At 39.1% G+C, this 15,882-nt stretch overlaps 1 protein-coding gene across 6 annotated transcripts in view; it reads left to right on the forward strand.

Moving 5' to 3' along the window:
* The window catches only part of LOC122550867 (CRACD-like protein), a 197,077-nt gene extending 181,811 nt beyond the window's left edge, over positions 1 to 15,266 (forward strand). For all 6 annotated transcript variants that reach the window (XM_043692229.1, XM_043692230.1, XM_043692228.1 and 3 more), the window contains 3 exons: positions 1,039 to 1,226; positions 9,858 to 10,002; positions 11,419 to 15,266. In XM_043692229.1, coding sequence (XP_043548164.1) covers positions 1,039 to 1,226; positions 9,858 to 10,002; positions 11,419 to 11,582 — 497 coding nt within the window. In that variant the 3' untranslated portion in view covers positions 11,583 to 15,266. The remainder of the gene's footprint in view (positions 1 to 1,038; positions 1,227 to 9,857; positions 10,003 to 11,418) is intronic.
* Positions 15,267 to 15,882: the final 616 nt, after the last annotated feature.

Raw genomic sequence — 15,882 nt, forward strand, 5'->3', positions numbered from 1 at the left:
TTCCAGCACCACTCTAATCTAGAGTCTGATCTTCAGCATCTGCAGCCCTCACTTTTGCCTAATTCACCTAACCTGCCAATCTTTGGATAGTGGGAGGAAACCCACGCAGACACGGGGAGAATGTGCAAACTCCACACAGACAGTCACCCAAGGCGGGAATCAAACCTGGGTCCCTGGTGCTGTGAGGCAGCAGTGCTAACCATTGAGCCACCGTGCCATCCCAAACATTGGAGGGATTCTATGAACTCAGTTGTATTGCTAACTATATAGGTATTGAAAATTTCATAGTGTTAGACATCTCCAAGGAGTTTTTAGTTTCCTGGACCTTCTGTCTCCTTTCCTTTTGACGAAGTCACCCATTCTCCTGCCATGTCTACACTCTTTCCTATAGATTGACACTAGGCCCTCCGCTGTCCCCTTCTTGGTTATGATGAGCAAGCCATTTTCTCCCAGAATCCTCCTCAGTCACTTCTCACTACTGCCCTCTGTTGATGTGCATTGATAAAGCGGAGGGTAAAATGGATTGAAAATAAAAATACTGCAGATGCTGAAAACAAGAACAAAGTGGAAACATTCAGCAGGTTAGGCAGCATCTCTAGAGAGAAACGGTGTTTACATTTCAGGGTAATGACTTTTCATCAGTTCTTCCAAGCCTTTTCATTGTTCTTGTCATAATAAAGTATGACCTTTGACACAATTTGATGTCTCAAATAGACTCATACCATAACATGCAATTGATTATGGGTGGGCCTCAGATATATATGGCCCAGATCATCTCGGAACTGGTTGAAATTTGTCACTATGACCCTGCAACACACTCAGCCAATGCTTTGCTAATCAACATAGCTTCCAATGTAATGTCAGTCAACATGATTATAAGTACAAAATTGGTGGCAATGAAATAAATCCAAAGAATCAGAACTATTTTGACATTTATATTCTTTCAATTGTCTGTATTTATATGGTTCTTCATTCACCAACATTCTCTTGTACACAGGGTTAGTACAGGAATTGGTTGACTTTGTTGTCTTTCCACAGAAAAAGGGCAACTTTTTGACAAACACATCCAAGACAATGGATCATCCACTGAAGCTTCTTCTGTGCCAGCTTGGGTCACCATGGCTAGGCAAAAGCAGAAAGGGTATCAGGTGCAGCATTTCGGCAAGCAAGATAAAATGCCAGCCCAGGAAACCAAAGCTACTGCCGATGGTAAAGGAGTGGATAAGGTAAAGTTGTGTAGTGCTGTCTCCTTCATTCCTTTTTTATATACACACCACATTATACTGCTCATCAATCACTCCATTCTGAAATTGGTTCGGTACACCAAATAAAGATTAGACTGATGTTCTTCATTAATCTTAAGGACAAAATCAATACTATAAAAGTTTCTTGTTAGGAATCTGTGGCCATGATGTTGAATTCTGGACTCCTAAAGTTTTGCATGTTGTGATTTTGTTTTCAGTTCTTGGTTCCAGTTGAATGACTGTTTAAATATAATATGAACAATAATGAGCAATGTACCACACTAAAAAAGAATTCAAACCAATTAAGCTCAGTTTGAATATTCCTATCAGGAATTCTGCCTAATGTAGGTGAGAAAGTGATTATTAAAATTGTATTTCTGATATGAAAACTTTAAATGTTTAATGCAAGTCACAGAGTCATACAGCATGGAAACAGACTCTTCGGTCTAACTCATCCATGCCAACCAGACATCCCAATCTTACAAGTCCCATTTGCCAGAATTTGGCCCATATCCCTCCAAACCCTTTTCTATTCAAGTATCCATCCAGATACTTTTTAAATGTTGTAATCGTACCCACATCCACCACTTGCTCCGGCAGCTGGTTCCATACACACATCACCCTCTTATGTGAAAAAGTTATTCCTCAGGTACCTTTTAAATCTTTATCCTCTCACCTTAAACCAATACCCTCAAATTTTGGATTCCCCCACCATAGGAACAAGACCTTACTTATTCGCCCTATCCATGCCCCTCATGATAAATGAATTAGAGAACATCAAAGCTAGTCATATAAAGATTAACCAGTAGGAAATAAATCTTGTCTGATTAGACTTTCCTCTAGGTACAGTGGATATGTTGGTTTGCCCCTTAAATTGGTGTTCTTGCAAGTTGTTCTGATGAGAGCAAGATGAAAAGCTTTGACAAAATGTACCTTTTTTCAACAACACCATAAGAACATTTTGACCAACATTAAAAAAAGAATAGGCAAGGTTTCTCACCATCAGCTCATACTTATAAAATTATTCCTTATGGGTAAACAGCAGTTGTCATTTCAATTATATTCCTTCGTTTTACATTTTAGACAGAGAACCAGGTTCCCGAGATGCTTATAAATGCATGTTTTCCTGTAGGAACCAGTAATTTTACTGCTCTCGTCAGCATAAAGTGGTCATTTCTCCTCATCTAATAATGTGCACAAATAGACTGAGCCATGCATACACAGACCTTCTAACCTTTAATTCATTTTATTTAAAATGTAAATTCAAAAGATAGATGCAGAAGCAGATCCTGATATAAATAGAAGAACCTGTTCTAAGCAATGATGCTATCCTCCCATGAAAGACGATTAAAGATTGTTAAATGACAGGGTTGTGAAGAAAACAACTATGAGAATGACTGCACGGGATTTGTATGGGATAAACGTTGTGGATAAGATGGTCTTAACCACCCCATTTTATATGTTCATAGATTAAGTCAAACAATGAATGAAGCAGACTGGCATGTGCTAATGTTACATAGTGATCCACTGCAAAGTCCAAAGCTCTCGAACATGGGTTCAAATCCCACCATGACAATTCATCAAATTTGAATTTAATTCGTGCATCTCAAAAGCAAAGCTAATATTTATGATAATCAACAACTAACATTGATTGTTGTGGAGGCCCATTTGGTTCACTGTTGCACTATAGAGAAGGAAATCAGCCATTCTTACCCCAGCTGGCCTACATTTCACTTGCAATGTCTGGCAGCATCTGTGAAGAGAGATGTAGAATTAATGTTTTGAATCTGGTTTGAGTCTTGTTCAGGAGAGTCTGAAGAAGAGTCATACCTGACTTGAAGTGTTAACTCCGTTGCTTTCTCCACAGATGCTGCCAGACCTGCTGAGGTTGTTCAGCAATTTCTGTGTTTATTTTTGAATTCCAGCATCCATAGTATTTAGCTTTTATTGTCGAAATGTGGTTAACTCTTAGCTGCCCTCTGAGCAAGGGCATTCAAGAATGGGCAACAAATGCCCATATACTGTAAACAAATGGCAGCGAATGGGTATATTCTGTGCATGCATTATATTTATACACCTCTTACAGTACCTCCCAAATGTTCTTTGCCTTTTCAACGTGTACCACTTATCATTAGAAACTAAAAGGACCCATAACCCAGACAGTAGGAGTGCTATCAAATCTGACCAGCGTCTTGGCATCGTGGTAATTTGAGTTGACTATATTGACCTCATTTATGCGGCTGCTATCAATTAAAAGTGAAGCCTACTCCAGACATGCCCATTAATTTATGCTCCCCACAAAAAGATATCTGCCATGCAAAGAGATAAAGTCAGTGCTACTGTCAATTTGCAGCAGAGTGGAAATCCATCCACACGACAGTGATTTAAGATTTGGCAAGGTTTTAATAATTCATCACAGAGTCAAAATATTTCCAACACTGCTGATCTTTATAAACTGAGCAGCTCAAGCAAGATTAACTTCTGGCAAACAGAGACTGTTTGCAAGTGTCAGCCCAACAAGATTCAAATGTTTAACATTTTCAGGAGTACATGTGTGTCTCCCAGGCTTTGAGGCACCGCTGCAGCAGAATGTAATGAGGACAGTAAGATTAATATCCTTTCCTCCTTGAACTTTTCAGCATATCAAAAGACTTGTTTTCACTAAACTAGGGATTCTGGCTTCCTAACAATAATTTTTAATGAAAAGCAGCCTGAGGTTGGTAGTCAATTGAAGAATGCAGCTCTCATTTATACTGCACAATTTGTTACAGCACAATTATTTACTGACACCTAAATAGAGCTTATAATTAGGAACACTATGTGGGAGGAATATGATTTACATCAACTGTTGCCAAGCAGTTGAAGGGAGTGGTTGAAAAGTAGGCCTTATTTCCCACAGTAATGAAATGAGCAGCATTTGTGCACTTCCTCCTGTAATTACTAATTCAACTGTGACGGAAATACGATATGTTGTGTTTTGGAATTTGGATTTAAATGAGAAATAGATGGATATGAGTCAGCTCTATGAAGGTCATTTTTTAAACAGGTCAGAAAGCAATTTGGAAGAGTGCACTAAGTACGTCAATGCCAGGAAATCAAGGGACTACAGTCACTGCCTGATAGGACCCCTACACTGATAATAGATATAAGGTTTTCACTGCTGAATTTACAACGGACTAGAAAGCCATTAGATTAGTTTTGACTTCAGAATAGGAGGCTCAAGGTCTCAGTTCAGAAAAACTGAGAGCTCGGATCAGAAAAGAGGACAGTTTCTTTAGCAGGAGTGACCCATTCGGCCCTTCAAGCTTGTTCCAAACAAGACGTACATTTTAGGGGAGCCAAAGTGTTCTCATTTATGGAGCTTCTGCATTTTAATAGCTTGGATTGAAATTGTCAAGTTGTTAAACTTTAAAAAGTTTAGACCATCAGATTTATGCCAGAGGCCTTGGAAAGGGATCGTGAAACTGTTTCCACAGTCCCAAGGAAAAACACAGAGGGTGAAGTTAGTTAACAAAAGTTTACCATTAAAATCAGAGTAAAATTTCTCTGGAATGGAGTAAAGGGCTGAAGGACAAGTTGAAATTTTTTTCATATTTTTTTGTTAAAATTTTCCTAATTGTCTTATGTTTATATATAGCTTTGATGTTTTTATGCTGTTTGTTTAACACATTTGTGTTCTGTTGTTAAAGAAAATCTGCAGATTTATGTGAATACATTTCAGTGATTAACTACCATAATAACCAACTATAAAAATTAAACATCTGACCTATCAAGACAGGTTTCATTCCGGAATCTAATGTGTCCAACTATTACCATCAACTGGGATCTCTTATCATCACAAATGGTTGTTAGCCTTTCAATAACTTCTGTGTGATTGTAGCCCAGGTAGTTTAAACAGGAAGCCTGAACATAATAAAGACTATTATTATACCACTGTTATTCTTATATGATTTTTCTATGATATTATATTAAATGAACATGATTAATACAACCTGGTTATCTCAAGGTGATTGACCATTATTATCAGGCTCTGAACTTTCACAGTATCAAGGAACTATAAGTTTTAGAAGGAGAGTGTTCTACCTTTATACTGCAGAATGGCTTTGGGCTGTGCAAATGCATTTCTTCTAGTTATTGTTATGATCCCAGCTGATGTTATTTTGGGTGTCAAGTCTTGGACTGAAATCTAGTTTCTTAGATCATAGTTTACTTTTATTTTATTTAACAAGGTGGGCTTTCACAGAATCACAAGTCCGCAATGCTGCAGATTTGGATTTAACAATAAACCAAAAGTTTATTATGCAAAATTAAATAAAACAGAAATAGAGTAAACCAAACTATTTACTTTATAAGTGAAAAGATTCAAAGCACACAGTAAAAGATAATCCCATGTATCCCAACAGCATCATTTTACAGTATCCAAATAACAGAGAGAATTTCCTTCTCTCTCACTTTTGTAGGTTTGACTTGTTTGAATCTTTTGATTCCTGATCTTAAGAGTTTAATAGCCTTTTTCTTGATGGCTCACACAACTTATCTTATACTTTCTCAGCTTCAAATAATCCCTTCAGGGTTCTAACTAAACACACCTGGTCAGAATGTTCAACTAAAACCCTTACACTGAGGTTACCAATTTCCTAACTGTTCTGAACTATCTCCTTTCTTCAGGAGAAACTGTAATTACTTCTAACTCCAAACATGACTTTTTTAGCTGAAACTACAAAGCATTACAAACTCTCAGGTTTCCACCTAAGCAAAAAAAAAAGTATTCCTAATTCTTTTAAATCAAATAATGCTTTTTAGTATTTTATCTGTCCAACTGTAAAACTCTCACAATGCAAACAAATCCCCTTCATCACTCCAGGGACTACCTCTCATACTGTTTAAAAAAGTTGCCTCCAGAAATACCAACAAATTAATGTGACTTTGCTTTAATCCTTAATTAGATGTTGAGAGACCATTTGGTATGTGGGATTAATGATGTATTCATGCAAAAGGCACGCGCACGCACACACACACCTTACAGGACGTTATGGATGATCCCACCAACTGAGGTCATTCCTCCACCTCATGATGATCTGCTCATGAAACTTCCTAACTTTCACCATTATCTCTCATGCAGGCTTATTATTGTCCTATGGTGGCTCTCCACCTATCCTTAAGTGTTTGATTCCTTGCAGGTTGCTTACAAACAGAATATGTTATCTGTATGTTTATGTTTTGTTCAGGGATGCTGTGTCACAGGGCATTATAACTTGATGTAGACAGGGAGAGCCTGATGGGAGAATGGTCAAGAATCTAATACACAGCAAATCCTTTCTTTTAATAAATGCCTAATCACATTGAACGTAGAAATCCTGGTCATCATGCAGCCTCTAGATTCTGAAGTTAAGAATAGACACTACTGGATGAAGTAGTGCTGTATGAACACTTAATGCATTTGTTTAACATTGCTGTGATAACTATTGTAAAAGAGCATGTGGTCCATGGATATTAGTCACATAAAAGAGGCCATATAGGTAGAAACCAAAAACACTAAATGGGCAAACACACACTTAGGTGTATACTCTTGCTGCCGAGTCAGGAAGAAACAGAGGATCAAATATGTAATCAAATTTCAAAGGAGTGTAAAAATAAGAAAACAGTAATAGGAGTTTTTAAGAACCAAATATTAACTGGGATAGATTTATGTAAGGAGGGAGCAAAATTCTTAGATTGCATCCAATGGAACGTTTTTAACTAATATATAGAAATCAAAACAAGCAGGTAGTTCTGGATCTAAGATTCGAAATCAGACTGGGTAGGTGGAACGCGCATCAGTAGACAGTGATTATAACCCCTTAAGTTTAGAATAGTTTATGGAGAATGATAAAGATGGAGCAGGAATAAAAGGTTCTAATTTGGGGGAAAGGCAAATTTTGCTAAGATTTGATTTGGCTCAGTGGACTAGAAACAGCTACTTGCACATAAAACTGTCTAAGTAGTGAGAGGCATTTGTGGAGAAATTAGCGAGAGTACAGGCAAATACATTTCTGTTAAGACAGGGGTGAGACCAAGACTGAAGGAGCCTGGATGTTAAAGGTTAGGATTTTAAAAAGTGGAGAAGCTTATGACATTTACTGAGGACTCAATATGGCAGAGGCGCTACCGTAAAGTACAGGAAGAACATGAAAGAGGAAATTACAAAAGCAAAGAGAGTGCATAAGAAAGTAATGGTGGGCAGAATAAAGGAAAACACCAATGGGTTCTTTTATAGATAGTATAAAGAATAACAGAACCATTACCCCTTAGGGTCTATAGAGGTAATGTGTATGTGGAGCTGGAAACCACAGGCACAGTCCTCCATGAATGCTTTATGTCAGTCTTCACAATGAAAAATGATGACGCAGGTATAGATATCAAGGTGGAGGACAATGAAAAATAAGAAAAAAAATTACCATAGAGAGAGTAAGATAGTGCGAGAATGTTTAAAAGCCTTAAAAATGGATAAATCTATACTTAGGATCATACAATCCCAACAGCGTGGAAGCAGGCCATTCAGCCCATTAAGCCTACACCGACCCTCTGAAGAACATCCCACCCAGACACACCTCCTTACCCTATCCCTGTAACCCTGCATTTCTCATGGCCAATCCACTCAACCTGCACATATTTGGACTGTGGGAGGAAACCGGATCACCCAGAGGAAACCCACACAGACACGGGGAGAACATGTAAACTCCACACAGACTGTTTCCCCGAGGCTGGAATCAAACCTGGGTCCCTGGCACTGTGAGGCAGCTGTGCCAACCACTGAGCTACCATGCTATCCAGGATGAGAGACGTATCAGGCTAGTTAGAGAGGCAGGGGAGGAGCTCTCAGGGGTCCTGACAGTAATTTACAAATCCACTGTGGCTGCAGGTGAGGTATCAAAGGTGGGAGGATTGCTATTGTTGTCCCATTATTTAAAAATGGAGGAAGGGATAGACCAAGAAATTACAGGCCACCCAATCTGGTGGGAAACTTATTAAAAAGAATTCTGAAGGACAGAATACATTTGCACTTGGAGGCACAGATTAATCTGGGATAATCAGCAAGAATTTGTTAATGGAGGGTTGTGTTTGACAAACTTGTTTGAATTTTTTTGAGGAGGTAACTGAGAATGTTGATGAGGGTAATGTGTTTGATGTGGTCTACATGAACTTCAGCAAGGCTTTTGATAGGGTCCGTCATGGCAGTTTAAGACCCCATGGCAAAGGCATAGTGTACATTGAATCCAAAATTTGTGAGCATTTGGTAGAGGAATGGTTCTGTGATTGGAACTCTAGTGGGGTACTGTAGGAACTGGTGTTGGGCCTTTGTTGTTTGTGGTGGACAGTAATGATTGGGACTTACGTGTTGGGCGTATGATCAAAACGTTTGCAGATGAGCAGTGAGGAGGACAGGTGTAAGCTGCAGGAGGATATTGGTGGACTGGGTAGCTGGACAGAGCAGTGACAAATGGAATTCAGCTGGAAAGGTGTTAGATAATACACTTGGGCAGGCATAATAAGGCAAGGGATTGCACTATGAATTTTAGGATCCTGGAAAGTAGTGAAGATCTGAGGGACTTTGGTGTGCATATCCACTGATCCCTGGAAGTGGAAGGGCAGGTAGAGAGTGTGGTTACGATGGCATATGTGGTACCTGCCTTTATTGGCCAAGGCATAGAGTATGAGAGCAAGGCGATTATGCAGCGACTGTTTAAAACCCTTGTTAGCCAGACTGGAGTATTGTATGCAGCTCTGGTCACACAGTATAGGAAGGATGTGTTCGCACTAGAGTGGCTGCAGAGAAGATTTCCCAGGATGTGGCCTGGATTGGAGTATTTGAGCAATGAGGAAAGTTTGGATAGACTGCAGTTGTGTTCCTTGGGAACAGCAAAGTTCAGAGAATTCATGGTAGAGATGTGTAAGATTATGTGGGGCATAGATAGGTTGGATAGGAAGGCACTTTTTCTGTTAATTATGGGGTCAGTAACCAGGCGGCATAGATTTAAGGTATGAGATGGAAGACTCAGCGTAGAGTTGAGGAGAATTATTTTCACTCAGAGGGTAGTGGGAGTCTGAAACTCATTGCTTGAAAGAGTGGTTGAATCAAAACTCTCATAACATTTAAGCAATATTTAGACACTTGCGTTGCCATAGTCTCCAGGTCTGTGGACCAAGAACTGGAAAATGAGATTAATGTAGTCAGATCTTTATTGGCTGGCAAGGGCACAATAGGTCAACTGGCCTCATTCTGTGCCATTAACATCACAGGTATATAAGTATAGTATAATATGCACTTTATATCACACTGATTTCAGGTGATAGTTGCTTGTTCTTTGTTATGGAGAGTGTTTATTCTTTTAATACAACAATAATATAGTTCTCCAAAAGCAAAATACTATTGATGTGGGAATGTCTAAAGAAAAGCCAAAATGCGGGATAACTCAGCAGACCTGGCAGCGTCTGGGGAGAGGAAGAGTTGACTTTCAGCATAGTTCTGAATAGCGTTATACCAGAAGACATTTCTGTTTTTATGTTTTTGTACACAATTTCCTGTATAAAACTGCAAATTCCATTAAAAGCTTACAACCTTTTCGTTATTAGGAGACCTTAAAGTCATCAACTGAACTGAAAAGCAATCACCATAAGTCATCATCATCTTGCAAACCTCAAGAATGCAAACTGGAGCTGAAGTCAAGTGTGGCGGAGCCTCACCAGAATGTTTCTCCGATTCCCAGTCCTGTGACAGGTAAACCCAAAGACAACAAGTTGCATTTATTCAGTGCATTCAACAAATAGACCATGGCACAATCAGGAATCACTGTGAAGGAGCTTAAACAAAGCAATGAAATTTCACCAGGTTGGTCCCTGGGATGAGAGGGTTATCCTAGGATGAGAAATTGGCTCCATATTCTCTGGAGAGTAGGAGAAACATTCAAACTTACAAGGGGAATGACAGGGTGAATACTGTGAAAATGTTTCAATTGTTATGTAAGTTGTATTCCTAAATGAGATACATGGTGCCGGGTACGCTGTAACTGACAGCAATATTCTGCCCTTCATCTCATTAATTATTACAACTGGACTGTACTGTGCCAAGTTTCAGAAATGTTATGGCAGAGAAGGAGGTGAGTCAGCCCATCATGTCTGCGCTGGCTGTCTAAATGAGCATCATGACTTATTACAATTTTCCTTCCTTTTCCCCTTTCACTCATACATTGTTTCTATTTATTGACAATCAATGACTTAGTGACTTCATTGCATGATACCCATGTCAAAGGTACTCACCGCTGCTTGGAGATTGTGACACACAAGAGTTGGCGCTGTGTTTGAACCCCAGCTATGCACCACCTCAAATGTTGCAAGCCAAGAAATGTCCCTCACACTGTGGCACTGAGCCTCTGCATTCAGGTCTTGGCCCAGAACAGAAAGTTACCTCGTCAGTTCGCCCACAGAGACTTGGAAGTGCTGGTGGACAGAGTGATCGGAGAGGAGGGCAGTGCTGGATCCTGCTGACCAGCAAAGGAGACTCCACCATCTGCCCCAGCCAGCCTACAGCGAGATAGCTGCTCGGGTCAGTGAAGTCTCCTGGGTGAAACACAAGACACAGCAGTGCAGGGAGCAGGTGAATGACATTCTGCATTCCACAAGGGCAAGTAGTACCATCTTCTCTCTGCTCCCTTACACCCACAGAGCCACCACTCACACTAACTATGCCACTGCACACCCATCTCACTAAGACTCTCAATGTTGCATGCAACATGTCCACTCAACAGTCTTACCCATCTGATCCTCTCAAACTACTAACCGAACCTGCCCATTGCACTTCCAACTCACTCGCCAGGGGCACCTTAAGACATCTCCTCCTCCTGCATCACCATGGATGTTCTTCCATCCACACCATCCTACTGAAAGCCTCTCTTGATCACCTTGGAGGAAAAAAACTGACACAGACCTGGATTAATGTTTCCACTGCACCTCATGGCCCACACTTGGTCTATAATTGATGTTTTCCCCATTCTCAGACATGAACTACCGACTGGCTGTTCAGGGGAAAAGCTAAATAGGAAAAGGCAGTTTAAACTTGTAAGCCTCTGTGAATGGCTATATATCCTTTTTTAATGGCAGGTATACAAGTTGTTATTAACTGTTACTTTACTTGCAGTAAATAAGCATTCATCGGCATCGTCACAGAAAACTAATGACAAAGATTGGAGAGATCAACACAACAAAGATAAAGCTTCTTCCTCATCCAGTCAGCCGTCGTGGATGGAACTTGCCAAGAAAAAGGCGAAAGCGTGGAGTGACATGCCACAAATAATAAAGTAACCTTCCACATGAGACCTTCAAGTCATACCTGGAATCCTCATAGCTGCTAGTTTTTGGACAAACAATAGATTGTCCATAATGTTGATTGACAATAAGTTAGAATCCTGTGTTGATGAAACGTAGGTCAACTTAATGTTCTGTTGTTTTTTTTCTCAAAAGTAGGGTTTTCTCAGAATACTACATCTAATGTCTGATGGCACAAATTCTGGTGAGGGGCTGAGAGTGCTGGTAATCACACAAAAAGTGCAACGCAGATTCCTGACGGGATGATTGCAAGAACATGTTCCTTCATGTCATGTTTTGGATCCACTTGACTGGGCCAGTCTAGGAAATAAGTGTCAATTTTATTTGTGCCCTGGTAGGTGATCGTAGTTAAAGCATTGTGCTTGTAATTAACTTGCTGCATTTGTATACGGTACAGGAGGTGCTTTATGACAGAGTGCGTGTATGTTCAGCAAAACTAAGAAAGGGGAAGAAAGTTGGCTCCTTCTGACAAACATTTTTCAACTACATTTAATTTCAATTGATCCAGAAGTGTTTTGCTGTCTTCAAAGAGAATTCTGGAGCATTAAAAAATGTTTTAGATCAGGTGTAAAAAGTTATTTGTATGCTTGTAATTTTAGCTTAACATTTTGTAATGATTTATCATTCTGTAATTTAATTACATTATTGTTCAAACAAAATATACAAAGACTCGGTAAAATGTGGGAAATATATATTGTGGATACCTAAGTTAACATTTGATCAGATATCTCTCATGATAGATATAATCTGTTATTGGGTTTGCTTAGCATTTCAAATTTTGGTTTTATGTACTTGTTTCTTGATTCCAAGTAAGTCGGAGTGTGTGTGTCTGTCTCTGTGTGTGTGCCTGTGTGTTTGTGACTGTGTCTGTGTGTGTGTGCGTGTGTGTCTATCCTCTTGAGTCTTTGTGCAGCATCTGCTTTACTCAGCAGTGTTGCTTGATATCAGGATATCCAAATTGGAACAGAATATTTGGGAACATGGATCAATGGAATCTTCGGTGGATAGGAACATGGGAATTGCTGAATGAGAAAAGCAATCTAAGTTAATCCTGATCATCACATGATACAACGATAACAGAATGATCAGTTAATGTTGAACAAACCTGGCAATGCAGTGAGGAACATTTCTCGTGGTGGGGAAACACTGGGAACCATAGGTCCAAAGTAATTGTTCCTCCCATGCATGTTCCACTTACTGTGTATTGTGTGGTTAGTGAAGCATTCACCTCCTGGAATCTTGGCACTGTTACTAAATATAACTAAATGTAAGCTGCCTGACACCCTATTCTGTAAGGCCACAGTTGAACTGGTACAGTGTTACTTCCTCGATGTAAGAGAATGTGCATATTATGTTAATAACAGAATAGAGTAGACCTACAGGAGAGGAGTGAGCATTTGCACAGGAAACTCTGTAATTTGAAGAATTTTGTAGGAAACTAACAATATTTTCCCAGCCTGCATTTAAATACTTGTAACAATGCAAATTGCACTATATGTTTTATCTTCTAATTATTTTATCATATTCAAATATAGTGAAAACTTTAGTATGCAAAGATGTACCTGCCAAACTATTATCCTAAATTGCCAGACGTTAACTCTCACTGTGATACAGTTACATTGGTACAAAGAGTTGCAATATTTTGGAGCAAATCATAGACAGCATGCACTTTGCAAAAGTGCTAAAACCATGTATCTTAAGTTCATCGATTCATATCTTGCTTATTATCTATCTGGTGATAGTTTCACTCCGTACATCCCACTGTTAAGAATGCAACTTTGAACAGTTTACCTGAGATTATTGCACTAGGCAGTGAAAGTTTTTTTTTGTCAATCACAAATTGAGTTTTGCAGCTTCCTTTACTCATTCAACTTGTGTTCAGTACCATATGCATGTTATCAGCAATGCAACTATTTCTGCCTATTGGTACACATATATGTATTTCTGTACCTGTATAAATATTTAGAGGACTGTGTACAGCATCATGCACAGTACCTGACTCTATTATGTCGTGTAATGTATATTCATGCTGATCGAGTGTTCAAATCAGTCAGCTCTTTGTGTGGTGAATTGCTACAGAGAAAGTTTGAATGCTCATAATGCACTTCAGGTACATGTATTTTTTACTGGTTGTTCACTCTTAAGTGAAGTAGTGGGCATCTTCCAGAGTGAATATTAGTCAGGGGGTTACAGTATGAAAATAGCAGCTTTTTTATCCCCAAGGAGTCAATGTTAGAAATTTCTATTGCATATTTCGCTTTACACAAGAAGGCACTGGGTTGCTATAAAATTATATAATCCGTCTGACTGGTCCTGAAGTTTAAACATGATGTACTATGTACTGTCTTTGTCTGTACAGTGCCGTATTGCATCATCAGATTGACCTATCATGATGGCTGAATGACAGAATGTCATGGTATTGGTTCAGAGTGCCATGGAGTGGTGGTAGAAAGAGTTTGATTCCCCACTCGTAGTGTCTCCTGCAATACCACAAGGCAGTGTGAAGCTGAAGCCAGAGACATCTCCAGGGCAAAAAAATAGAAAGAATTAATAGTTTAATCCAAAAGCTGATCTTAATTTTGAGTTCCATTTGCAAGGAGGCCCAGAAATGTATTGTCTGGCTAATTCATGGCTGCATTTGCAACAGGGTCCGGACAAGCCAATGAAGATAAACTAGGAGAATAATAGGGAGAGCTTCTCCATTTAAAAATAATTGTTGCTTTGAAATAAGTGTGCAATGTGGGAGTAAAGTGTGCAGCAAATGTTTTATTGGAAAATTATCTGCAATCAACCAATGATTTTCAAATAAACCAAAGCCTTCCACAATGAGGCATCTCAGGCAATTTTACCCTTAGTAGCTTCACATGATGTTTCTCTGCTAATTTAATGTAAATTCTACCCTATTTAAAACAAACAGGTTGACATCTCCGTTATAACAGTGGATGGTGAAATATTGTATGAATGAATTAATAGTCCGACCACTAATATTGCAAACAGCAATTGCCAAGTCTGTTAAGTTGCCACATCTCCACATGTAACTTTGAACTTACTGTTTGGTTGTACCCTTAATTTATAAACACCTGAATGAAGACACAGCTTATGCACTGAATATTAAAGTACGTTTCATTCTATAAGGATAGTAAATCCATTCAGGAATTATAGTTTGTTCAGTAGCGTCCTATAGTATTTGTTTTGATATCCTGTAACGACAAACCTGTGAGATTCTGTAGGATTTGTGAATAGGTGATTTGATAAGGGTGTGTGTTTTGCATATTTGATGTTTTTATGTTTACTAACTTTGCCAATTAGATGTCAGTAAAGCTGGCACAGCTGCAAGGTCTCCAATCTGATGAGCTTCAACCTAATACTACTGTGTGATGCACCAGACTGTTAAACAGCCTTACCCTTATGTTGCTAAATTTATACTACCTCTCCCTACTTTTATATTGTTAGAACTCCGACTTATTAAATCATGATGGAAATTAAAAGACTATTTTTTACTAATCTAAAATATGGAACTTTGTATTGAATGCAGTGATTTAAAATTGCACTTGCAACCACTAGCTATGTTTGTGTGATGTGATAACATGAAAATTCAATGTTGTCGCTGGACGTCTCAGTAAAATCTAATTGTGACCATTAGAAATTTCTTGTGGCTATATTTAGGTATTGAATTACAGTGAAGACTGAAGTTGGGCATGTGAAATTTTCTTAGTGTGTCTACTAAAATAGAAAACACCCACATTGATAAGCTACTAACCTTGGTTTTGGAAAATGCATTTTGAATTCAAAGTGAATTTTAAGGTACTCAAGGTTATAGATTGTGGAGTGAACAATTTCAGATAATGAACTAAAGTATCTCATAAGTAGAGCAAAGACAATTTGCAAACACACATAGCACTTATTGCTTCACTCAGGATACCTTAAAGCACATCACATGCGTAGACAGCCTGATTTAATGGCCCACCATCCTGCCTCAAGGACCAAGGCACTCCATTCCACCACCACACCCCCAAATGAAGTGGCCAATTGGTTGTTGATTAAGTTAAGGCTGGTTTTTGGACCTTCAACAGAAATAGTGTGTCCTGCCTTAAAGAGCTGGGTTTATGCCCGAAACGTTGATTCTGCTGCTCCTTTGATGTTGCCTGACCTGCTGTGCTTTTGCAGCACCACACTCTCGACTCAAAGAGCTGTCAGCCAGTTCCGAGGCCGGTCACTCATTAATGCCCCCTGGGTTTTGTTGAGGTAGAAACTTCTTCAGTCCTATAGGGAGAGC

Source organism: Chiloscyllium plagiosum, chromosome 6, assembly GCF_004010195.1.
Source record: "Chiloscyllium plagiosum isolate BGI_BamShark_2017 chromosome 6, ASM401019v2, whole genome shotgun sequence".
Classification (NCBI taxonomy): Eukaryota; Metazoa; Chordata; class Chondrichthyes; order Orectolobiformes; family Hemiscylliidae; genus Chiloscyllium; species Chiloscyllium plagiosum.